General features: G+C 35.1%; 2 protein-coding genes across 14 annotated transcripts in view; one reads left to right on the plus strand and one right to left on the minus strand.

The window, feature by feature from the left end:
- The window catches only part of LOC149787272 (tRNA-specific adenosine deaminase 1-like), a 44905-nt gene extending 37923 nt beyond the window's left edge, over nt 1-6982 (plus strand). For all 4 annotated transcript variants that reach the window (XM_089977794.1, XM_089977797.1, XM_089977796.1 and 1 more), the window contains exons 8-9: nt 295-384; nt 6796-6982. In XM_089977794.1, coding sequence (XP_089833920.1) covers nt 295-384; nt 6796-6931 — 226 coding nt within the window. In that variant the 3' untranslated portion in view covers nt 6932-6982. The remainder of the gene's footprint in view (nt 1-294; nt 385-6795) is intronic.
- A 3966-nt stretch (nt 6983-10948) lies between these two features.
- The window catches only part of LOC149787273 (FH1/FH2 domain-containing protein 3-like), a 411067-nt gene continuing 394971 nt past the window's right edge, over nt 10949-27044 (minus strand). For 7 of the 10 annotated variants that reach the window (XM_089977786.1, XM_089977784.1, XM_089977793.1 and 4 more), the window contains one exon: nt 10949-15892. In XM_089977786.1, the coding sequence (XP_089833912.1) occupies nt 15822-15892 (71 nt within the window). In that variant the 3' untranslated portion in view covers nt 10949-15821. Of the gene's footprint in view, nt 15893-21864; nt 21901-24347; nt 24390-27044 lie in introns of all 10 variants that reach the window. The other 3 variants (XM_089977788.1, XM_089977790.1, XM_089977785.1) reach the window with 3 other exon arrangements.

Raw genomic sequence — 27044 nt, forward strand, 5'->3', positions numbered from 1 at the left:
AGACCATCCTGCTTTTGACATCATGTAATCAGTCAGATCACAGTAATGATAACTTTCCAACTTGTTGATGGATTTTGGCCTTTTTCATGTTAACGTTGTTAGGCATCAACCATATCTCTTATCAAAATGAATAGATTAATGGTAAGTTAATACGATAGAGCCTGATTCATTATCAGAATCAAAATTTGGCTCCATGATGAACGGATGTGAACCACCATGGAACGAAATAAGATTATATGTTCCGTCTCAAGATATAAGCATGTATAGTGCAGAGGCTTGCTTTTTCTTACTTAGGTCCAAGGTATGTAGTCAGGAATTGTTCAGCCGATTCCAGACTCTGCTACAGTCTGCCAACAGCTCAAAGATGATGCCAAGCACACTCAGGTATGCACTATACACAGGGATTTCACCTCTCAATACATTTCCTGATTGAGGAAATGTGGTAATGTTAGGTAAATAAACTCTGCTACCTTTCAAATCAAGCCCTCCCTAGAAGATGAAAATTAATGTTTTCTGTCTGTATTCAGTGTAGACAAAGGGAAGAAACTCTTACCCCACTGTTAGGTGGCACAAAATAATCGGCTTTTTACTTAGTACTGTCCATAAAGTACTGTTGCGATATTAGTTGAACTACAGCCGATTAGTACAGTTGGCCCTGGTAGCAAGCATTTTAGCCTATTTTAAGCTATATGTATAAGATTAGTTTTGCAAATGCTTTTGAGAGAAACTGGGGCCTAACTGGAATTCTGCTCTGCACATGCATCTCCAACACCGATTTTTGTTACTGTTCGGCATCACATGCAAGATCTTGAAAATGTCATCACCATCAAGAAAAAAGAAATGTATTGCTCAAAAAGTGAAGGAATATATAAAAAATTGGCTGTGCATTCTGCCATTAAACATTGATATACATCATGTTTTTTGCACACAGTGTGCCACAAATTTTAGTATTGGGCATGGTGGCAGAGACGATGTTAGGAAGCACATCGGTTGCAAAAAACACATAGAAGTTGATAAAATTAAGAATTCGCAGATTTCAGCTCTGGAATATTTTAAGCCATCAGCGGAAGACCTACAAGCTACCAATGCTGAAGCATTGTTTCTGAGTTTTCTTGTTTAACACAATCTACCTTTATCAGCTGGAGACCATGCTAAACATTTGTTCCGACAAATGTTCCCAGACTCGAAAATTGCTTCCAAATTTCCTGTGGAAGAACCAAAAGTGCTGCAGCTCCTGTGCATTCCTCACAGCAACAGTGACAGCTAAAGAGTATTTTCTCTGGTGAGGAAAAATAAGACAGACTTTAGGTCCTCCTTAGCGGCAGAAAATTTGTCAGCAATTTTAGTCACCAAGATCAACCAGCAGGCAAGAAGTCTGAACTGTTTAGAAAACAAATTTACGATCAAGCAGTTGAGGAAGTTCAAGTCTTCCACAGTATCATGTCTTGATAAATAACCACAAGAACAAATGAAGTTTATAAATACCATAATAAATAGAAATGCAGATATATTTCTGCATACATGTATATGTAGTGTTTTAGTTTTATATTGCGATCTTGATATAGTGTAGTATTTGACAGAGTGGATGGAGTTATTGTCATAGTATTTTGCACTAATTCATGTCCAAATTCACTACTTTTTATCCCTATTTTCACTAATTGCGAGCATGGAAGGTTGGCAGCTATGATATTAGTATGCATTATCATTATTTTTTTTACTTTTGATCAACATGTATGTGAATTTTTTAGTTGTGTGATCGGTCTAAACATGACCATTGCATGTTTGCACATCCCTATTTATCCATCGTCATTCAAGTTCCTTTAGTTTGCCTACCAAGGAAAAATATACATTTCATGCACTTCCATTTTACCTCAACATAGGGCATTCCTAATTATTCAACTGCATCATTCCTGTTTTGGTTGACATCGTCTACTTATTACAGTGTATCAGGATGACATCCTCCAAAACAACATAGTAAATTCTATTCTGGTCAAGGGCAAGAATGATTTCTGGTCTTTTTTTAGGTTACCTAGGCTTTTTAGTGAACTGGAAAAAGTTGGATTTCGAGCATTTTGTCTAATTGGGCAAGGAGTTACTTAACAATTTCAACTGCTTCCATCTCCCTCCTGGATTATTTAACTTGTTGAGTTTAATTTCACCAGTGAATTACACTGAGAGTTCCAGCATCTCCGTGTTTTTTGTTCAGTGTGGTATTGGATCTGATTCTTCTTATCAGCCATTTCATGCATCCTTTGCAGAAGGTCTTGCTGACCCCGTTTTCTGGCAATCCATTTCATGCATCCTTTGCAGAAGGTCTTGCTGACCCAGTTTTCTGGTAATCCATTTCATGCATCCTTTGCAAAAGGTCTTGCTGACCCAGTTTTCTGGTCATCCATTTCATGCACCCTTTGCAGAAGGTCTTGCTGACTCAGTTTTCTGGTATACATAATCAGAAAGTCAGGATCATGATTACATTAGTATATTCCCGCACCAGTGACATAAGAGATGTTGGATTATGGCAGGAATTCATCTGGAAAAGCCATGGTTGGAAATTACTGTATGTATTGGGTTTGGGAGCCCACCCATATATTGCCTTGTCAGTAACAAGTATGGTCTGGAGGCATCAGTCTACTGGAAATGAAGGCTGCAAGGAATGGTTTTTGATGCCTGGAATGACCAATCCTTTAGAAAAGTTGTCATTATGTCAGACAGCACAGTGGTGGTGGCCTACCTTCTTAAACAGGGGATGGAGACTAAGTCACCCGACATGGGCATTAAGGTTTGTAAGTTTTTACCATTTGTGCTTGCAACTAAATATAATCATATATATGAGATACATTCCCAGCAGGCTTAATGTTATGGCCAACTTGCTGCCAAGAAGGGGACATACCCTTCATATCGAGTTGTCCATTCATCAACTGGTCCTTCATTAAGTTTTTGTGGCTTGGGGGTGGCCAATGATAGATCTTGTTTCAACAAAATGGGATGTGAAACTGGACACCTTTTGCTCTCCAGTCATGTATCCAGGAGAGCCTATAGGATGGTCTTTCATCAGTCTGTCATCTCTCATAGACACAAATTTGTTATTGCTACTTCTCATGAACTACTTGGAGGATTGCCATGAAACCTTACACACATATTCAACCATGGTCTAGTTGGTTCTAAATAAAGATGGTGCTGTTCAGACATCCAACAAATGATTTGTTGTGGGATATGACCATGTAAGACCACGCTCTTAAGCATTACTTGAAGCACACATTGCCCTTGCTATACCGACTCATTTTCTGCCCCGTCTTGACATTATGTCCATTTCCAACAGGTCTTGGATTTCAGCGAGAGAGTTTTTGCAACTCCGTGGGTTATTCATTGTGGCAGCAGACTTGATCCTACTCTGTGCTTTTTTTTTATGTGGACATTGTGAGCACAATGCTGCCCCTTTTCAAGTCCCCTTAATCAAACAGTCCTGATCATGACAGAGATTCAATCATTCCTGCATCAGTGTGCAGCCAAGGTTGGCTGATCATGGGAATCCTACTGGAGAAGCCCCAAATGGAAATAATGGTAGGTACCAATGCTAATGTGCACAGTTGGTGTGCCCATCTATTGCCAACCTTCACTACCATCAGTGACACGTGGAGTCAGGGGAATGGCTTCTACACATCAACATCCTAGAAATGAAGGCTGTCATCAATGCCTTTCACTTCTGAAAACATCAACTCTGAGGCAAAAATGGTCCTCATTAGGTCTGACAACTTTTTGGTGGTGACCTATCTCCTCAAACAGGGAGGCACCAGACCACCTGACCTTTGTGTTCTGATTTGTCAGTTTCTACATTGGTGTGACAATCTCCATATCAAAATAAATTCCAACACATTCCTGGCAGACTAAGTGTCTTAACCCATTTTATCCTGAATACGCCTGCAGTCATAATACCTCATTCTATCCTGAATACGCCTGCAGTCGTAGTATCCCATTTTATCCTGTTTATAATGCAATAGATGGCACACCATACAAGACACTGATTGGTTACATGGTTTGCCATGCCTGCAGTGATTGGTTGAATTGTGTCATGTGATGTCCAGAGAAGGCCATAAGTAGGGATGTGCTGTCCTTGTTGGTCAGACAACTAACAAGTTGTCAGTGCCATAAATTCAAAGTGACAGAAAACTTAAGTGTAAAGTTAGTACATTACAGTATCACAAAACAAGAATAATAGATTTATTTAAAAAATAGATTGTAACAGTTGTCTTACACCATACTTGACATCTTCCAATCTAGTTTACTAAATTAGAGGTACACTATAAATATAGCTCTTATATATTTATTTTACAATTCAATAACATTGTTAAATTGTTCTTGACTTTATGTTGATGATATAACCCCTCTTCCATCCCCCATACTTTTGACCTTGTCTAGCACAACACACTCCCTTCTTCTGTACAATTCATGTATGACCCTTAAGGACCGATAGGGGTCTTACAGTAAGATGACACACTATCAAACTACTGACTAGTGTGTGTCCCGGAATCCCATAGGGATTAAATATAACTACAGGTAAAATTGGATGCTCATGCAATCCCCTTCCTAAGATGGATAATATCAATGTCAGACTCCCTGTCCCCATAGGGATTGGAAAGTAATGTAGAGACTAGAGGGGGTGGGGACATCCTTAATCCCTTTCCCCCCATCTGATGTTCAGAATCATTCTTTTTAAATTTGTAACCAGTGACTGGCATTTAGAAATTGGCAACTAGTGACTGATATGGTGATGAAGATTTGACAAAAGAATTGGCTTCATATATCAGAATGAGGTTACTGCTTCATATATCAGAATGAGGTTACTGCTTCATATATCAGAATGAGGTTACTGCTTCATTTATCAGAATGAGGTTACTGCTTCATATATAAGAATGAGGTTACTGCTTCATATATCAGAATGAGGTTACTGCTTCATATATCAGAATGAGGTTACTGCTCATCCCTGTCATCAGGAAGGTGTGGCTCACATACAGTGGTCACCAGTACTATACTTACCTTTCAAAACTCATGAAACAAGCAAGGAAACAGTCAAATATGTCAGTCGGGAACCAGTCAAATACTGCATATACTGGAAACAGCTAAATATTGTAAAGACTGGAAACAGTCAAATATTGCAAAGACTGGAAACAGTCAAATAATGCAAAAACTGGAAACAGTCAAATACTGCAAAAAACTGGAAACAAATACTTGAAACAGTCAAATATTGCAAGGAAACAGATACTGCAAAGACTGGAAACAGTCAAATACTGCAAAGACTGGAAACAGTCAAATACTGCAAAGTCTGGAAGTAGTCAGGCATTGCAAAGACGGGAGAAAATAAGTCAGTATAGAAAGTGCAATGACTGATGGAAAACGAGTTAACAACAAAGTGAAATTTGTTGGAGCATCCTACACATGAAATCACATGATAAGTCCAATTATTAAAAAATAAGAGGAAAATATTCCATATGCTGGCTGTGACTATGAAGCCAGACTGGGATCATGCTTTCTTAAATTCTGGGCCTAAAGCGACAAATTAGGGATGGAATATTAGCTTGGACTGGATACTTAGAAAAGAAAAGCAATGCAATATTAGCACATAATGTATTACTGCTATTAAAAGACCTTATACTACTACCCTCAGGTAGCATGTATCATTTCAAAGGCAGTCATGTTACATGCCTGATGGCACACATATTTGTTTATATTAAAAAAATGTGCTCATAGTGTATTTTACATTATTTTACCTGTGTGGACATACATTATTTTACCTGTGTGGACATAACATTATTTTACTTGTGTGGACATAACATTATTTTATGTGTGTGGATATATAGTTTGACCAGAATGCAGCTACTAGTTACTTGGATAGCCCTGTAGAAATAATCTTAGTTCTTCTTAAAATACTTAGACTGTTATCAAATATTGGTTGCAAGTTGTATATTCTAGTAGTAGAAAAGACACAAAAATTGTGTCTGACATTGTGATTGCAGAAACTATAAATCGTAAATCTGAATAAAATTCCACAACCAATTTAGAGATCTACTTTTAAGTAATATTCAGAAGATTACACAAAATTATTTATATATTTTTACATTTGTTGTTTAACCGATACCTTTGTTAAAAATGTACTCGCTCTTTTTCTTTATAATGTGATTGATTGCATTTTTTTCTTTTTCCTTTTTTCGTCTTTTCCAACTTTGTTAATTTGCCTATAGTAATTAACACAGATTAAAAAAAAATCAGGATTCATATTTTGATAAATGTATGAAACGTTTTATTATGATACATTTTCAGTTAGATGTGTCATCCATTACATCTATTTGGTATTAATTAATAAGTTTATTTGGTTAATATGCAATAAAGTTTCTATTTCTTTATACAATTATCATTAATATGCCATGGTTTAGATCAGGCATGTGCAAACTACGGCCCATGACCTGGTTTTTTCTACTAAGTTATGTCATAGGGCATGGCTTTTAAAATCAGGCATGTGCAAACTATGACCCATGACCTGGTTTTTTCCACTAAGTTACATCATATGGCATAGCTTTTAAAATCACTAATCTGGCCCGCTTTGGAGGACTTTGACAATTCCATACTATAAATTGTTTGTTAGTCAGTGATGCAAGTCCTGTCTGTGCAAACCCTCAACATTAATATGGCCACTTATGGCCAGAATTAAATGGTAATTTGTAATGAATTGCCGGAGGTATTAAAAAAGTATCAGCACTTTTTTTTATCACATACCATTTATTTTTTTGTTCTTTTCAACAGGAATGAATCCCTCAAGACTTATCAAGATTTCAAGATGGCTGCTGTTGACTACCAAGTTGCTTGGAAACATCTAAGGGACAAATTTGGAGCTTGGATGCAAAAACCTGAATATTTAACAGCATTTTTGTGTCAATAAAAGTTTTGTTGGGATAACTAAGCTTATATGAATAAATTTTTCAAAAGACAAGACTCCATTTTGGTTGCTCAGTCATAACCCTTATCTTTTTCTCAGTGTTCTGTATTGTTTTGGGTTTTTTCTCGCAAAATTCGTTTTTGCCTAGGTTTGGGTCAGTTTTGTGGGTTTCTTGCAATTTTTCATGATGGGTTATACATAGTGGCCAGTATATTTGGTGGAAAAAGAACCCACAAGAACCCTGGATAGAACCACTGACACTTGGGAAGCTACTTGCAAACTGTTTCACATAACCATGTTGGCTGAGCAGAAACTCTGACCAAAAGAGAGGTGAGATGAAAGTGATCAGTAAATGCGAGTGCCTTAGACCACTCTACCACCTGGGGCAACCACTCTACCACCTGAGGCCCCAAGTTGACTTAGCCTATACATGGTGTAAAGACCACTCTACCACTTGGGGCAACCTCTCTACCACTTGGGGCCCCAAGTAGTTGTTGTTGTGTGGTTTAACGCCATTTTTCAGCACATGGCTATATATGGCAGCCAGTATTAATGGTGGAGGAAGAACATGGGGAAAGAACCACTGACCCACAAGAAGCTACTGGCAAGCTTTCTCACATGCCAACATTGGCCGAATCCAAGACTCGAACCCACGCAGACAGAGATGAGATGGCAGTGATCCATAATGGAGAGCGCTTTAGACCACTCGGCCCCAACTAAGACCTAGCCTATACATGGTGTAAAGACCAGTCTGCCACATTTCCATTTTGCTATACAAGACATGAATTTTGTCCCAGGTAAAACAACAGTATTGCGAGATAGGGGTTATTGGATCCACTGTTCCTAATTGTCCCATGGGATATGCAACTAGCCAAACACTATGTATTGTTCCAATATCTGATTGGATGCAGGTAAAATAAGCTGATCCAATCAGATTGCTTGTTGGATTTACATCGAAAGATGGTGAGAAGTTAAGAATAATCACAAGTATTTCTCCAAGTTTCTCTAATTTAAACATTTCACATAAGTATTAATTTCAAGTCGCTGTGGAACATTTCACCTAAGTATTAATTTCAAGTCACTGTGGAAGATTTCACCTAAGTATTAAGTCAATGTGGAACATTTAACAGAAGTATTAATTTCAAGTCTCTGTGGAACATTTCACCTAAGTATTATGTCAATGTGGAACATTGAACAGAAGTATTAATTTCAAGTCTCTGTGGAACATTTCACCTAAGTATTACGTCAATGTGGAACATTTAACAGAAGTATTGTGATGTGATTTTTATTTTTAACGTAGCTTTAACAATTTTTCAGTCATATCGCTACGATGTCTGCAGTGTGGCAGTTTATAGTGATGTCTAGCACTGGGGCATCATGCCGTAGACATGTAGCATGATGTCCCGCCCAGTCACATTATCCTGACACCAGGCCAACCAGTCCTAACACTAACCTCTTAATGCTGAACGCCAAGCGAGGCAGCTGTTAGTACCATTTTTTAAGTCTCTGGTATGACTCGGCTGGGGATCGAACCCACGACCTCCCACATCCAAGGCGGACGCTCCAACCACTAGGCCACCTGAGCGGTAACAGAAGTATTAATTTCAAGTCTCTGTTGAACATTTCACCTAAGTATTACGTCAATGTGGAACATTTATCAGACATTAATTTCAAGTCTCTGTGGAACATTTCACCTAAGTATTACGTCAATGTGGAACATTTAACAAAATATTAATTTCAAGTCTCTGCGGAACATTTCACCTAAGTATTAAGTCAATGTGAAACATTTAACAGAAGTATTAATTTCAAGTCTCTGTGGAACATTTCACCTAAGTATTAAGTCAATGTGGAACATTTCACAAGTATTAATTTCGAATCAGTTCATATGAACATTACAGAATTCACTCCTTGGACAGTTGATTTCACTTCTTATAGGCAGAATTCATTGATAAGAGGCACTTATTCACACACTTTTCATTAGCTACAATTGCCAAAGATTGCTGCTGAACAAAGTGGATTGACAACCCTTGGGTTGCAAACCCATAATGAAACCAAAAGAAAAAGACAAAAACAAATAAATAAACAACTGTGCAACATATTTTGACTGGAACAGCTAGAAACTGAAATCACTGTAATCCATAGGATTGTCAGATTTTGCATAAAAAATAACTGAAGAACAAAAAATTGATTACCTCTATATTAGAAATATATTTAGTGCTGTTGAATTTTGAACATTCTCAGGGAAGGCAGTCAGTTTAAGCATGTGTAACCTAATTACTCCAGGTTCCTATGAAAAAAGTTCTAAATGACATGTATGGGTGACTACAAATTGAAATAACTTGACCTGGTCCCAAGTTTCACAAATGGACAGCCAGTTAACAAAATTAACAAGACTTTTATTTGCTTGATTGATTCCAACTTTCTTACTGTTCTCTACATCCTTTTTATCTGAAACAAAGTCATAACAGTATTTATTGCACAGCTGCCAGCCCCAGAGTACAAAAATACTGATTTTCAGGAACAAATAATGATTTTTAAAACTTTAATGCATATGTAACGATTTATGACATCTACATCCATCATTCAAGTAGGACATTAACTTAATTATTTAATGTCAAAGATGCATGTGTTGTACTCTTGCTCATTCTGAATAGGCACCCTGTTCTATTTGGGTACCCATTCAGATTGTGCACGAATGTAACACACACTCAGATATAGGCTGTGATTGTATTGTATGCAAAAAAAAGTGTGTAAAATAAATCGCCAGCAACACTAGTAACTGAGAAAGGTTTATTTCTAAAGAAATTTAATAATCAGTTCTTTAATCAAATTAAATCAAGGTTCTGTCAAGCATTTATAAATATCGCAAGTCCAGGAAGATTTGTTGATGATGAAGCAGCAAGCTGATGTTTTTTAGATTTTTCATGCCGTTTTATGTCATGGGCACCCATGCCCAATAGGCAAAACACTCCTTTACAATATGATTTCACAAATCTAAACAAGATGACGTAATTATTATTCCAGTTCTGTTTTCACTTCTTTGCTTGAAAAAAATTCTGAATCTTCTGCTTTCCTTTTTGACATGACTAAAAGCTGAATATTACGAAGATGAGATAGTGATAGTGGTAACTGCTTTGTGCAATCCAATATGGTGGTTAAAGACTGGCATGGTAGACACAATTTCGAATGAACCAATTATATCTGAGAACTCTATATCCCTATATACATGCAATACATTTACTCTCAGAATGGATTTGTATGCCCATTATAAATGGAAAATTGCAAGGAAGCTTTTTATTTAATTTTTAAAAAATAAAAAATCAGATTTTTAACAGTTAAACATGTACACCCATATTCGGGTATAAAATAAAAAACAGGACACTGGCAGCTGTGTCACAGTTAGAGCAATACCCACGATTTCTTATGGAGAATATGTTTGTTGCTTGACAGCATAGTATACATAACAATAAAGATTGGATTACTATAGGGTGTAACAGTGTTTAACTACTGTATATACTCACTTGTGTACGGACCCAGATCTGTCCACCCAGAATGCATAATGTGCCAGCAGATCTGAGTCTGTGCAGTTTGGTAGGAGTAATCAGTAGAACAAAAACCATAGACCTTGATCTGCAGGCACATTAGGCAATGGCACATCAGGATCCTTGTTGTTTGCAGTCTGACTCAACTTATAAGTGAGTATATATGGTAGATTATTAGTGAAGGTGCAAAAGTCCAGATTTGGCAGCCATTTTGAAAATGGTCTTCTAACAGCTGCCATATAAAGATCTGCCACACTGTGCTTATTTTGTCAGACAGGGGTTTTGAAATTATTCAATTTTATAGTTGTGGGGTTAAATATAACAAAACACACAGATGTCTGGCACAAGTAATTTACAGTCTCAAAATGTTATCAGTTATGTCCAGCATATACAAGGGTTTTAAGAGACGTAAGGATCTATTTAAATTTCTATCACTGATATAGTATACTGAACAAAATAACATAAGAAAAAAACAAAATGAACCTTCAAATAATTTTATTCAATTGAAAAAAAAATCTTCAAAAATGGTGCATACACAAAATATGGCAGGATTTAAGTTAATGGAATTGTGGATGACTAATTGCTATTTATAAATTAATGATCAAGTAGAGAGATTTACTGAGAATATATAAAAATATTTTATAATTATATTGATTTTGCTATCTTCTACAAACCCAGAAATCTTTAAATAATTATAATGCAAAATTTAGACAAGAATGTGTGGACTATGTTTGACAACCCTGACTAGTTTTGCTTTTTGTTCCATAAATTATTTACATGCTATCCTGTTTGTTCCATAAATTATTTACACATTATCATGGCAAGAGAGAGAGCAATGATGACGTGTTAATTCAAGCATTAGAAACAATTACAAAGTTTCAATCCAAAGATACCATTGTTTTCATTGTAAGATACCAGCAGTAATACATGTAACTCGTCTATTCTGAAACAAATTATGCCTGCTTAAAGTAACTATGAATTTAAATTAATTTTACAAAATGAATTAACCTATTTCCAATAGCCCCCATATCCACAAGCACTAAAATCACAACCCATTTAAATATGAAACACATTCTGAAAACCTTTCTCCAAAATGTATCATTTGGTTATGTGATATACCAGTGAAACTGCTTTAAATGCAAAGATCTGTGAGGAGAACATGAATCTGTAAAACATGCTTTATACAAACAAAATGGAATTTATTTGGGTCCATCTGACAATGAGTGAAATATACAGTGAATGTTTTCTTAAAAACAGGACTAATGTAAATAGCTGGGCACTAGCAATTCTAAAATATGGGTACTGAAAGAAAGAAAAAATCTGTATCAACATAAATTCATGGGAAAACTTTGTGCATCATTGGGTATTCACATAAAACTAACTACTGAACACATATTTATATGCATGGATAGAAATTCCAAACTTTATTGCCTTTTTTATAATGTGTTCATCCACACTATGGTCCATCCACTTTGAAAGGCCACATCATGTTGAGCATTGTCACTAACAGCCACTAAAATCTTGTCATAGATCAGTAAATATCACAGTTTCTGTGCAAAGGGATTAATTAGTTTAATTTTTGTTTACTTTCAAAACCTCTTTACTAATCCTTGTCCAGTACAAATTATAAAAAATGTACATTTATAAGCATAAAACAAACATTTTATATCGAGGCTTTTATATAAAGTGAAATAGTTAGACCTTGTTATAGTTGTTAATACTGCATCTATTAACATAAAGAAACATCCCAAATTTGTGAATATAGTTTGAATACTGCCAAGTATAGAAAGCAGACTGCATAGTTAAAGAATATATAAACAGCTGATTATGCTATAGTACAGCTATGTCTCAAGCTTATAAACATCAACAAAAAGTAACAAAATAAATTACATAAAACAACATGTACACAACCTGGATTTGTGAGTAAAAGCCACAGATTCTAAACATTCAAAATGCATTGCAAACAAATGATGGATTTGATCAAATGCTAACAGGCTTTAGAGAGATTATTGGAAGACCTAGGCATCACTATCCTACACCAATGTAAAGATCAACTAGTATTGCATCTGACACCAACTAGTATTATAACTACATCAATTTGCAGACTAGTATTATCTGACACCAATATGAAGATCCAACAGTATTGTTATCTGACACAAATATGATGATCCAACAGTACTGTATTTGACATAATTATAGGGTCAAACAGTACTGTTATCTGACACCAATATACAGATCCAACAGTACTGTTATCTGATACTAATATGCAGATCCAACAGTATTGTTATCTGACACAAATATGATGATCCAACAGTACTGTTTCTGACATAATTATAGGGTCAAACAGTAGTTATCTGACACCAATATGCAGATCCAACAGTATTATTATCTGACACCACTATGAAGATCCAACAGTATTATTATCTGACACCAATATGAAGATCCAACAGTACTGTTTTCTGACACAATATACAGATCCAACAGTATTGTTATTTGATACCAATATGCAGATCCAACAGTATTATTATCTGACACAAATATACAGATCCAATAGTATTGTTATTTGATACCAATATGCAGATCCAACTGCATTATTATCTGATACCAATATGCAGATCCAACTGCATTGTTATCTGATACCAATATGCAGACCCAACAGTATTGTTATTTGATACAAACATGAAGATCCAACAGTATTGTTATTTGATCACAATATGCAGATCCAAGAGTATTGTTATCTGATACCAATATGAAAATCCAACAGTACTGTTATTTGATACCAATATGCAGATCCAGCAGTATTGTTATTTGATACCAATATGCAGATCCAACAGTACTGTTATCTGAAACCAATATGCAGATCCAACAGTATTGTTATCTGATACCAATATGAAAATCCAACAGTACTGTTATTTGATACCAATATGCAGATCCAGCAGTACTGTTATTTGATACCAATATGCAGATCCAGCAGTATTGTTATTTGATACCAATATGCAGATCCAACAGTATTGTTATCTGAAACCAATAGTATTGTTATTTTGATACCAATATGAAAATCCAACAGTGTTGTTATCTGATACCAATATGAAGATGCAACAGCATTGTTATTTGATAACAATATGCAAATCCAACAGTATTGTTATCTGATACCAATATGCAGATCAAATAATATTGTTATCCTACACATAACTGCATACCAAATAGCATTATCTATATAAATTATGCAAAACAAAACCAGTTCAATAACTCTGTACGCTGAATGAAGGAATCATATCTTTAAGATTTTATCAAGTATAATTTTTTGAGACAGATCTTTTGTATTGCACATCAGATAAACTTCTCTTTTCTTACCATAAGGGCAAAATTAATTCATTTTACAACGTTAATACCATAAATGTTTGATCACTAGGTTGAATTTCATTTGTTATGACTTTCCCTATTTACAACGCTGGGTGAGGGGTAACTATTTCAATCTCTATGCAGAATTGTGTGCTTTGTTATCCGGTAATCTCCAAACGCTATACATGAAAAATGGGTAATTTCTTACACATATAAATGGATACATTTTTGGTCCAAAAACTGGTATGGCCAAATATTGTCTGCAATGGCCTTGTGACAGTTTCTGTAAACAATGATGGGAATGGAACTTTTGACTTTGACAGAAAAACAAAATGATTGGCACCTGCACGGAGAATGTATTGTATTGACTGTACATGTAACATTGGACGCATTAGTTCATCATCAACAAATTCTTGTTACTTAAGCACTTTAAGAGAAAGAAAAGAAAACCTCACAATTTTACTTGGCTGATAGCCAAGCACAGATCTGTTGATTCAAATAAAATACTGATCTGTAAATAGATCTGTCAGTAAGCAAGTCCTTACAGACTATCCTCCAATAACACTGCAGTGTAAAAACAATATTCAAAATGTTGAGATAACTCTAAATGTACTAATCAGGCAAAGCCGATACTTAAATGGAGTACAAACTCTCGTTATTCTAATGCATGCAATGTTTCATGACAATATCTCAAACAGTCTAAGTAACATTAATCAGTCATGTGGGTAACAAAGCTGGACACAATCTGCAATAATAAATGTCTAGTCATGATACAAAATCATGCCAAGTTTCACCGAGATATTTCAAAAGTATTTAGGAAGTAAACTAAATTTTGAAAGATGGATGGACAGACAAGTTGACTCCATTATACCCCCAACTACCCAAAAAACTTTACTGGGGACCATTTTTCCTGGCAGAGACAGTAGTGACTCAGTGTCACTGTATTAACTGTAAAAATAAATGTATTAACTGCCTTAATTCTAGAGGAAGATAAAAACCCTATATGCTTAGACATGGTATTTCTGTTCATCTGGACTTTTTATGATTTTGTTTTGATACAAGTGTATAATACACACAATGTATCAGTTTGTCATTGCACCAATTAATGTGTATTATGTAGGCAATGTACACTTTCAGACAGATGACTGGTAGATGACTATAAATGCACTATGATCTTGATATCATCAGAACTATATCACACATGAGGGTACTAAAAAAATCTGAGTTCAACTGAGCTTGAATTGTAATGGTTTTACAGTAAATCACAAAAGGGGAACCTGCCCCTTCCCAAAAATATTAATTATGGATTTCACATTTTCTGTAACTTTACATTAACAAATCATGGTAAAGACTAACCTATACCCAAGATTCATACATGAATTTTTGTTAGCAACTAAACAAATAAAAAAAACGTATGTAAAGATTATGCTGAGGACCTTTTGGCCTGCATGAAATTTTTACCACAAACCCTTAAAGGTATCTCCAACATAGTTGCCAATGAAGGCTGAAAATAGAGTCCTATGTTGTGACACTTGAACTATACAACAATATATAGAAAGTAAAACATTAGAGTGGAAAGTAAAAAATACTGAAAATGCAACTTTGTTGTCAATAGTAAAATGTGTGGAGTTTCAGTACTTTCTTGATTTCTTTAGTATTTCAACATTAATTTTAAACATCTTTTTGTAGAATGTTAACCAGAGTCCTTAGTACCCTGGCATCTGTTTGCCCATCTGTCCTCAAGGATGAATGATGTCCGGGTCATGGATGAATATTGTAGACTAGCACACACATAGCGATGCTTATGAACTGTAAATAACATTATTATTTAACGTTTATGAACTGTAAACAACATTATTATTTAATATTTTATGAACTGTAAACAACATTATTATCATATCAAAGTTAATGAATTATGAACAACATTATCATATCAGCTGAAAGACAGTGACTTGTAACTGAGACTCTGGCCCTCCTCCCCGGTTTGTCAGCTGGTAATGAGGTAAAGGTTACAGGTTCTCAGAGTTCTTCACAACCTGCAGTTCTTCTGGACTCAGCCCGCTCTTCAGGGTCCTCCGCACTGCAAGTGAAAGAAACACAGTGAATTCAGGCTCAGGTTATCCTAATTACAAACTGCTAAAATGGCAAGTTTATTGAGAAATCTCTCTAGTGAAAGAAACTGGTATAATTCCAAATACTGAAAAACAATGAAATTTTCACTATGACATTTCATGGTCTATAATTTATCTGCAGATTGATCTAATATAATGAGTCACTGATTTACAAGTTTACCTAGTATAGTGGATGGCTCTTCACACCTCATTGATTAACACATTTATTTAATATAATGAGTAACTATTCATGCCTCAATAACAAGTGTACCTACTATAATGGGTGATTCTTCACGCCTTACTGATTAACACATTTATCTAATATAATGAGTGACTATTCACACCTCAATAACAACTGTATCTACTATAATGGGTTATTCTTCACACCTTACTGATTAACACATTTATCTGATATGAGTGACTATTCACACCTCAATAACAACTGTATCTACTATAATGGATGACTCTTCACACCTCACTGATTAACAAGTTTATCTAGCATAATGGGTGACTCTTCACACCTCCTTGATTAAACAATTTTAGTATAATCAGTGGCTCTTCACACCTCATTGATTAAAACAATGGTATAGCAATTCTAACAGCAAAATAAGCAATGTTATAGCTTGAACATTTTACTGAACAGCTTAATCAAGCAGTCACTGAAACAGTGGATTTCCCCATGCAAAACTTGAGATAATTCACTGTAATTGCTGTGGCTCTTTATACTTTCAAGGCATACTCTCCTATGAAGTCCATGTTATTTGTCATTCTTTAGCTTTTTCCCCCGATATATTAAAAAACGTGACTACATTTTCTAAATGTATTAAGGAAAGTGACCAATTTTGGCCTTGGCATATCAAGAAAAGTGACTACATTTTCTAGGTGTATTAAGGAAAGTGGACAATTCTGGCCTTTTTATGTTATGGTAAACATCTAATTATGTCCTTGGTATCTTAAGGAAAGTGACTAATTTTCGCCTTAGTCAATTAAGGAAAGTGACCAACTTTAGCCTTAGTCAATTAAGGAAAGTGACAAATTTTGGCCTTAGTCAATTAAGGAAAGTGACCAATTTTGGCCTTTTTATGTAAAGAAAAGTGACCAATTTTGGCTTTATTGTTAACTGGAAGGTGTATTATTTTGGTCTTGATATGCTATGGAAAGTAATTTTGAATAGAAAAATCAGCTTGCTATGGACACATAAAATGTGAAATGAAACCATTTTAACCAAATAATGACAAACTGGTGATTAATGTATTTCAAACCATTTACATCAAATCTACATAATCTATATGATTTTAGCAAATGTAAACATGTGGCAACCTATTTAGATCAAATCTACATAGTCAATCTGATTTAGTAATGTAGAAATGTCCATAATTATTGATGTCAAGTGATATTCTCTTTCCATTTTTCTTTAATATTTTAATTCAAAGGGTTAATGGTTAAATATCCAAACAATGAGAACAATTGTTTTAGCATAAAATATCAAGAATTTCATGCAACAACAGCATTGAACTTATATTGTTAACAACAACAAAAAATGACTGTGCAAGAAAAGCTAAATCCAAATTGTGATTGCAGCGGAAAGAACTAAAGTCATTTCAAACTGGCAGCTTAGTACAATAAAGCTGTATGATTAGTGTTCCATTAAGGCATTTCTGCTTACAGTTTAAAGAATGAAAAACTACATAATGTTCACTTGTAAACCCTAAGAAATGGGTGCGTGGATATTTTCTTATATTTACTGGATTGTGATTGTAACTGTTAAGTACAATTTATCTGATACAAATATCTTGATTGATGTGATGACATCTTTGAAAAATGTAAGCCCATGATTATGATGTTAACTACAACTGTTATGAAAAGCATGTGCTTTTAGTAAAAGAATATTCAAGTTTGATTAGGTTTGCAAAATATCGTGCCCTTTGGAGTTGTACAAAACTAGTGTGGACTGTAATGATATATGGAATGATATCACTACTCTGGCATATCTAAATTTAAACCAAACTACTGTGAACTGTACTGATGTGTGGAATGACATCACTACTCTGACATATCTAAATTTAAATCCATCTACTGTGAACTGTACCGATGTGTGGAATGACATCACTACTCTGGCATATCTAAATTTAAACCAAGCTACTGTGAACTGTACCGATGTGTGGAATGACATCACTACTCTGGCATATCTAAATTTAAACCAAGCTACTGTGAACTGTACCGATGTGTGGAATGACATCACTACTCTGGCATATCTAAATTTAAACCAAGCTACTGTGAACTGTACCGATGTGTGAAGTGACATCACTACTCTGGCATATCTAAATTTAAACCAAACTACTGTGAACTGTACCGATGTGTGGAATGACATCACTACTCTGACATATCTAAATTTAAATCCATCTACTGTGAACTGTACCGATGTGTGGAATGACATCACTACTCTGGCATATCTAAATTTAAACCAAACTACTGTGAACTGTACCAATGTGTGGAATGACATCACTACTCTGACATCTAAATTTAAACCAAACTACTGTGAACTGTACTGATGGTTTTTTATTATTTCTACATGAAGTGTTCTATTGTTTTGACAGCATGGGTTCTAGTTTCCACAGAAGGGTCTTATTGTTTTCACAGAAAGGGTCCCATTCTTCCACTACAAGCATCGTTTCATTTCCACAGCAATGGTCCAATTGTTTCCAGAGCAGTGGTCCAATTGTTTCCACAGCAATGGTCCTATTGTTTCCAAAGACTAGTATTTAAATCCATGGTATGAAGCAAACACAATTTATAAAATGTATTGCCCAGAGAAGAAAGTAACTTAACAAGTGTAAGAGTGAAAGAAATACGTAAGATATAAATAGTATGTGTGATCTCAGCGATGATAATTTGATAGTTTGCTGCACTACAAGATGATCAGGACTTTACTACTACTACTTGAACAAACGCTAAAAAGTGTCGATAAGTATTGAGTGTTTTTAACATGCCTGACGAATCCATATAGGTGAGGTCACAAATCGAAGATGTCGCAAAAGAGGTTTTCTTGACAGAATCTTGGGATAGAAATGTTAGTACACCTGGCTGTGTTGGGATAGAAATGTTAGTACACTTGGCTGTGTTGGGATAGAAATGTTAATACACTTGGCTGTTTTCCTGAAGATACTTTAATGACCCACATCTGTCAATATAAAATGGCAGACGCAGCGCATCTTTATTCTCATTCTTGTCAAAAAGACATCACAATAATTTATTTCCTGGTAAAGTTGTAAATAATTATTTATGCAAATTGGCAGTTTCTTAATTGTACGAACACAAAATCTTAAGATGTCTCTTCTTAACTAAACAGTCATGGTCAAAAGTAAAAGTAAAACAGAAATAAATTAGCAAAACAAAGATGGACTTTACCTCAAAAAGAAATTCTGAAGAAAATCTCCAACCAATGGTTTATTTTATATTCTAAAGGGTTGTCAATTGAAAATACAAAGTTAATTAACAAGATAATGGTATGATGCTTGTTAAACTTTTTTCATGAGAGTAACTTGGGAAGACAACTTTTCAAAGAAATGTAGACTGATAAACAGATTAGAGCGTCCCTATACATTGCATCTTTCAGACTGGCACCATGTTCTTGAAATGTTCTAAGCATGATACTCAAACAGATAGTTCAAAACGTTAAAAAATGTTTAACCTGGATCAGAATGAAGTTAGTAGGAACTTTTTCTAAGATGCATGATTGCAGAATTCACAATCATTTCTAAAATATCTTGCTGAAAAATGAACTGAATACTCCAAAAATGAAAATTATATTTTCAAGTCCTCAACACTGTTTCATAATTAAATCTCTCCTTATTTTTTCACATGGCAGGTGGAATTTCCTGCCACCACCAGCCACCCTACAATTTCCAGTTCTAGAATAAAACCAAAGTTTGAATCCATCTAAATTTCAATCATGTTGATATAATCCAAGTACAATATCTGATTTTAGAGTTTGATCTTCAAGTTTCTTGCTGGGAAATTTTCATAATATGGAACCAGAAAATTATGGATGGTTCAAAGTAATTCCCTTAATGTGACTTTGGAACAAGATCTAAAATCAGTGTAAGCAAATGGGTCTGCAAAAGTTGGAGTTTCCAAAGGTAAAAAAATATCAGCCATATGTAACATCGAAAACTGGTGATCAGCAAGCTCACAGTATATCTCCTTTACTGATTACCCATTTTTCTTTCTTTCAAGGAGTGTTGGTTTTAGTCCGACTATAAAATGTCCATGAAACATGCTGACCTAGAATGTTTTATAAAAAATTTCATATAATGCTCACCGCAAAGCACTTCATTATAATACAGTTATTTCCATAAGGCAGTTATCATGGATTTAATTCATTATGTGATGGTAAAATTGTGTCATAATAAGGAATTTAGGGGAACATAATATACAAGGCAACATACTCTGAATGCCTCTAGAATGAATTAGGTTAGATATTACTTATACATGACTGATCAACTTTTTAAATACCTCTGCACAGATGCTAACAGAGTGGTTACAATTTTGTGAATTCTGTCACCAGAGTTTGGCATTTTCCAAATTGAATACCATGAAAATCCCATTCAACTGGATGCTTTTGTTCCCTGCCCCATTTGCAAAAATTAATAATGGAATCAGTACTGAATTACTGAAATGATTAATAGAATTGTTTCCAGAAATTATTCACATATAGAGTCATTCAAATAACAATGTATGGATCCAGAAGGCTTCACTGTACTTGGTTCATAATTATATCAAAAATATTTTCAGAGACAAGAAACCTCAGAAAATTTTGATAAATTGATTTGGAAACATCAGCAAAATTTCATTTCATGCAATGACATGAATGTTATTGCCTCAGTGGGAAAAAATGTCTGATGACAATATGAAAAATCTACTGCTTGTACCTTTGAATTGAGGCTATTAACGAAAGAGTATTACTCAAAAGACAACATGATCTGCGTGATTAAAGATATCCAACATGTTTCAGCAAGCATGGAAACAATAAATATGATACTGAGTTACATATGGGTCTTTCCATTCGTTTGATTTTGTTCTGTTGTATAATCTTCATTGCTAATACATTTTTTTTCAAAAGTTTCTTTAATGAAAATGGATATTGGTCAATACTGCCAAAAAATGCACTGGAAGAGATCTTTTAATATTGCACAATATACATGCTTAATTAAAACTGAACATTACGAACTTGTCACCAACTGCCCTCATTTGACAGTTGCAATGAAAATAAGCATACATTTAATATGGCATTTTGAAGCTGTAAGAAAAAGGATCAGTTAGTGGAAGCCATCTATATTCTGAATTTATGCACAGTGAAGAGGAGACTGCAATTCATACCTTTATAACAAGACTCGTACACAAAATTGAGTCATTTGTCTTTTTAATTTCTTAAAGTATTTAAAGGTTAGCTTAACAAATCTTCACTTGGGGAAGAAAAGAATTGCATGTGTTATTAACTGCTTGAGTCCTCATAATCCGCAAGCATTTATCACTACTCCCTTTTTCGCAAAACTCATCTGTTTTTAAAAAATATACATAATGTTACATAACTTGTAAATAGGTTTTCTATTTAAAAAGCTGAATGCAGAAATTTATTAAATCTTGTGAATTTAATACCTGGTCATGAAACATCTTAGTGAAAGGAATTTTATCTGAAATGTTGACATGGATGAAAGCAACTAATAATTTGATTTCCCATGACTATCGTTACATAAAATTTAAAGACAATGAATCAAGCAGTTAAAGAGGCAAAAAGGATAAAACAAAATACAACCAATACAAAACAAAGCCTAATTTTCTCAAAATGTACAACTATCAACACAGCAGAAAAACAACATAAATGTAAAAGCAGTTGCTCTCTTGCCTGGCAATAATGTTACCATAGCAATCAAGTGATTACCTAAGAAGGATCAGTGTGTATCACTATCCCAAAATGCTGAAACAAATCCAAACCAGGTATTAGTTTTGTACAGCAAACTGGATGAGTCAAACCCTACATTAAAGATAAGATTATCCAATATCATTTTAACAAAAGTGTACATGCATTAGTCCAAAGTTAAAAACACTAAACACACACAACCTCCCATTGTAATTTTGATAGATAACTAAAACTAACATTTTTAGCATCAAAGAACTTTGATAGATAACTAAAACTTTTAGTATCAAAGGACTTTGACAGATAACTCAAATGTATAGCATCAAAGGACTTGGATAGATCACTCAAACTTGTAGCATCAAATGATCACATAAAAATATTAAAAAAATGTTACTGCTGTAAAAAAAATCTTCCAATGAAGCTTTAAATGGATGCATAATGAATGCATCTTACACTGTAAGCAACCAAAAGATCCAAGGCAGAGTGAATTAATGTATGAATTCTGCATAACAGCTGCTGATCTATGCATCACTAGTATTTCCCTGCCCTTTTACAGATCTAAAAGTCTTACTGTACCAAATGTTAAAGGTCTTATCTATTGGATTTTCATGCACTGATGGGAAAGCCCAAATCAAGATTAGAGAAGTATTAAAGAGAAACTAAGGAGCAGACAGTTGTGTTCACTGGTTAAAACAAGCAGACTATTATTATGGAAGATGACTGAATCACAGATCATTCAAATTCTAAAAAGAAACTTCATTCATTTAAACTTTTTTTGGTGTCTTAGAAACTTGGGGCCTAAGGGGTCCAAAAGCTGCTGGCAAAGACATCTGGGCTTGTAGGATAATTTCTGTTGAAATTTCTTCCAATACTGTTGGCTGCGTAAAAACAATCATTTAACAGTTTCTCTAAATTTTGTATGTTCATCCATATTTGATGGCACGCTATACCATCTTTTGTCCAATATTAAAAGGCCTTCATGGCGAGAGACTTTCTGTCACATTTTGTCAAATTCTATGATGCAACCTTTCTACAAAAGCCTATGAAAGGTTTTAATATTTTTAGAATTGTTTGACTATCTGATTGTGGATTAGCATCTTATGTACAAAACAGAAAACAATTCATGCCAAGATGTCTTCTCAAATTTTGTGAAATTCTGTTCATTTTTTTTAAAGCAAGTTGAGTAAAGGTTTTCTCTTTAACAGTGGTCACATGGCAAATTGACATCATTTATACAGAACTTAAAGCCCTTTCATAGCAGGATGGTTTTTATACAGTGGTAACATGGAATTGGCACAATATGTAGAGAACTTAAAGCTTTTTCTCAACAGGATGCTTTCTGGTTGAAGCATGTTAAATTCTTCTGAGCAGATTTTGAGAAGTCAATTACAGCAGCCATATCTGATGACAGATTGACATCATTTGTATAAATGTGAAAGTCTTTCATTATGCTGTCAAATTTGGTCACATTCTGTTCAGTGTTTTATGAGAAGACATTGAAAAGTCTATTTTTTTAGCAACCAGTTGCCATATTTGGTAGCAAATTTGCATCTTTTGTATAAACTTGATGGGTTTTCATTGCCAAGATGTTTAATATCAAATGTTGTCAAATTAGATTTTGAGAATTCAATTTTTTTTTTAGTTTTAGTAATGGTGGCCATATGTAATGGCAATCTGCATCATTTGTATAAACAAGATAAAGACTTTATGCCAGGATCTTTTCTGATTAACTTGGCCCAATTCTCTTCAGTGTTTTTTTTAAGAAGTCATTTCAATGATTTTAATAAATGCAGCCATAATTAATGGCAAATCAGCATCATCTGTAAAAGAACTAACTGAAACCCCAGCATACCAGGATCCTTCCAAGTTGATATTACTATGCTGAAGAATCCTTCCAAGTTGATCTCATTTTGCTGAACTTGTTTTGAAAATTGTTAAAGCTTTTTTCTGTATTTAGTAATTGCAGCCATTTGTGATGGTAAACTGGCATAATCTGTATAAATATGCAGGCCTTCATGCTAAAAATGCTTTCTGTCAAATTCTATTGAGCAGTTTTGGAGAAGTCCACACAACTTTTTCATTATTTACTAAAATTCATCTTATAGCAAAATGACATCATTTAAACAAAGTTTTAATGCCCTTCATGCCAGCAACCTGTTAAATTAGTTACATTCTATTTAGCAGTTTTTGAGAATTTGTTCAAAGGTTTTTGTATTATTTAGTTACTGTTGACGTATTTCAGGATGGATAAGCAACATTTGTACAAACATGACAAGCCTTCATGCCAGAATGCTCTCTGCCCAGTTTGCTTGAAACTTGACAAATGGATTTTGAGATGAAGTTGAAAATGAAAACTGCTGAGTGATGACATGTGCCTGGTGCAGGACCATACCAGGCATGTTAAAAAAAAAATCATAAATCACTCCATACTTCAAAGGCAAGAAAAACTATTCAGGCAGCAAGAAAATGAAATGGGCCATGGTCATTCTTTTGAATAAACTGTTTACCTCCTCACTACAATCAATACAGGAGCTTTATCCCACGATGGGCTGAAAGGCACAGGATTACTGTTAACATTGTCAGATCACCATATTGAAGAAAACTGTTTTACTCGAAAAACTGAATGTTACTGTGAGTCGTTCAAATCTGTCTCATAGTGACCTAATATCTACAGCTAATAAACGGTTGTTGAAAGATGGTTTTCAAGAAGTATGCTTTACAGTGGCCTAGCATTTACTAATTGCAAAACATGATAAACATTAAAAGAAGTTAAAGAAAACTTACTTTTGTGAAAAATATTTTTGGGAATGTTTGAGTCATCACAAAACAATCAGTGTCACAATCCTTGTAAAATGCACAAACCTGTGCAGAGGATGCACATCACTGACTAGATCTATTGTATCCTGAATAGAAAGTAGATGATTATTGTGTGTGTGTGATTTGGATTTGTAACATAGCTTTAATAATTTTTCAGTCATATCGCTATGATGTCTGCAGTGTGGCAGTTTATAGTGATGTCTAGCACTGAGGCATCATGCCACAGACATGTAGCATGATGTCCCACCCAGTCACATTATCCTGACACCAGGCCGACCAGTCCTAACACTTACCTCTTAATGCTGAGCGCCAAGCAAGGCAGCTGGTTGTACCATTTTTGTATGTCTTTAGTATGACTCGGCCGGGGATCAAACCTATGACAGACAGCCTGCATCTGAGGCGAAGCGCTAATGACTAGGCCACCAGAGCAGTCTTATCATGTGTGAAGGACACACCTCATTAACTGCCTTGTGAGAATACATTAGTTGATTATGCTGTGGGAAGAATGTTCAACATGGACCAGATTTTCTGTCTCAATAGTACACAGCAGATGATTATACTTTGTGAAAAATGCACAGCATCCCAGATTTAGAGTCTCACTAATAGACAGCAATCATTATGCTGTGTGAAAAATTCACAGCATTGCCAGGTTTAGTGTCTCATGAATAGACAGTAAATGATTATTCCGCATGATGAATTCACAACATTGCCAGATCTATGGTCTTGTGATAATACAGCAGATGATTATGCTGTGTGAAGGATGTACAGTACTGAACAGATCTAATCTTATGACAGACAGTGGATCAATAAGCTGTGAGAAGGATGCAAAACAATGGCCAAATTTAGTGTATCAGGAATAGACAATGGATCATTATGCTGAGTGAAGGATGCATGGCAATAACCAGATCTTTTGTGTCATGAGTAGACAGCAGATGACTATGATGTGTAAAGAATGCACAGCATTGCCAGGTTTAGTGTCTCATGAGTAGACAGCAGATGACTATGATGTGTAAAGAATGCACAGTATTGCCAGGTTTAGTGTCTCATGAAAAGACGGTAGATGATAATGCTGTGTGAAGAATTCACAACATTGCCAAGTTTAGTGTCTCATGAAAAGACAGTAGATGATAATGCTGTGTGAAGAATTCACAGCATTGCCAAGTTTAGTCTCTCATGAAAAGACAGTAGATGATAATGCTGTGTGAAGAATTCACAGCATTGCCAAGTTTAGTGTCTCATGAGTAGACAGTAGATGACTGTTGTGTAAAGCATGCCCAGCATTGCCAGGTTTAGTGTCTCATGAGTAGTCAGCAGATGACTATGATGTGTAAAGAATTCACAGCATTGCCAGGTTTAGTGTCTCATGAAAAGACAGTAGATGATAATGCTGTGTGAAGAATTCACAGCACTGCCAGGTTTTGTGTCTCATGAAAAGACAGTAGATGATTATGCTGTGTGAAGAATTCACAGCATTGCCAGGTTTAGTGTCTCATGAGTAGACAGCAGATGACTATGATGTGTAAAGAATGCACAGCATTGCCAGGTTTAGTGTCTCATGAGTAGACAGCAGATGACTATGATGTGTAAAGAATGCACAGCATTGCCAGGTTTAGTGTCTCATGAAAAGACAGTAGATGATAATGCTGTGTGAAGAATTCACAGCATTGCCAGGTTTAGTGTCTCATGAAAAGACAGCAGATGATTATGCTGTGTGAAGAATTCACAGCATTCCCAGGTTTAGTGTCTCATGAGTAGACAGCAGATGACTATGATGTGTAAAGAATGCACAGCATTGCCAGGTTTAGTGTCTCATGAGTAGACAGCAGATGACTATGATGTGTAAAGAATGCACAGCATTGCCAGGTTTAGTGTCTCATGAAAAGACAGTAGATGATAATGCTGTGTGAAGAATTCACAGCATTGCCAGGTTTAGTGTCTCATGAGTAGACAGCAGATGACTATGATGTGTAAAGAATGCACAGCATTGCCAGGGTTAGTGTCTCATAAGTAGACAGCAGATGACTATGATGTGTAAAGAATGCACAGCATTGCCAGCTTTAGTGTCTCACGAAAAGACAGTAGATGATAATGCTGTGTGAAGAATTCACAGCATTGCCAGGTTTAGTGTCTCATGAGTAGACAGCAGATGACTATGATGTGTAAAGAATGCACAGCATTGCCAGGTTTAGTTTCTCATGAAAAGACAGTAGATGATAATGATGTGTAAAGAATGCACAGCATTGCCAGGTTTAGTGTCTCATGAGTAGACAGCAGATGACTATGATGTGTAAAGAATGCACAGCACTGCCAGGTTAAGTGTCTCATGAAAAGACAGTAGATGATAATGCTGTGTGAAGAATTCACAGCATTGCCAGATTTAGTGTCTC

Source organism: Sinohyriopsis cumingii, chromosome 12 (genome assembly GCF_028554795.1).
Source record: "Sinohyriopsis cumingii isolate HCF-2022 chromosome 12, ASM2855479v2, whole genome shotgun sequence".
In the NCBI taxonomy this organism is placed as follows: Eukaryota; Metazoa; Mollusca; class Bivalvia; order Unionida; family Unionidae; genus Sinohyriopsis; species Sinohyriopsis cumingii.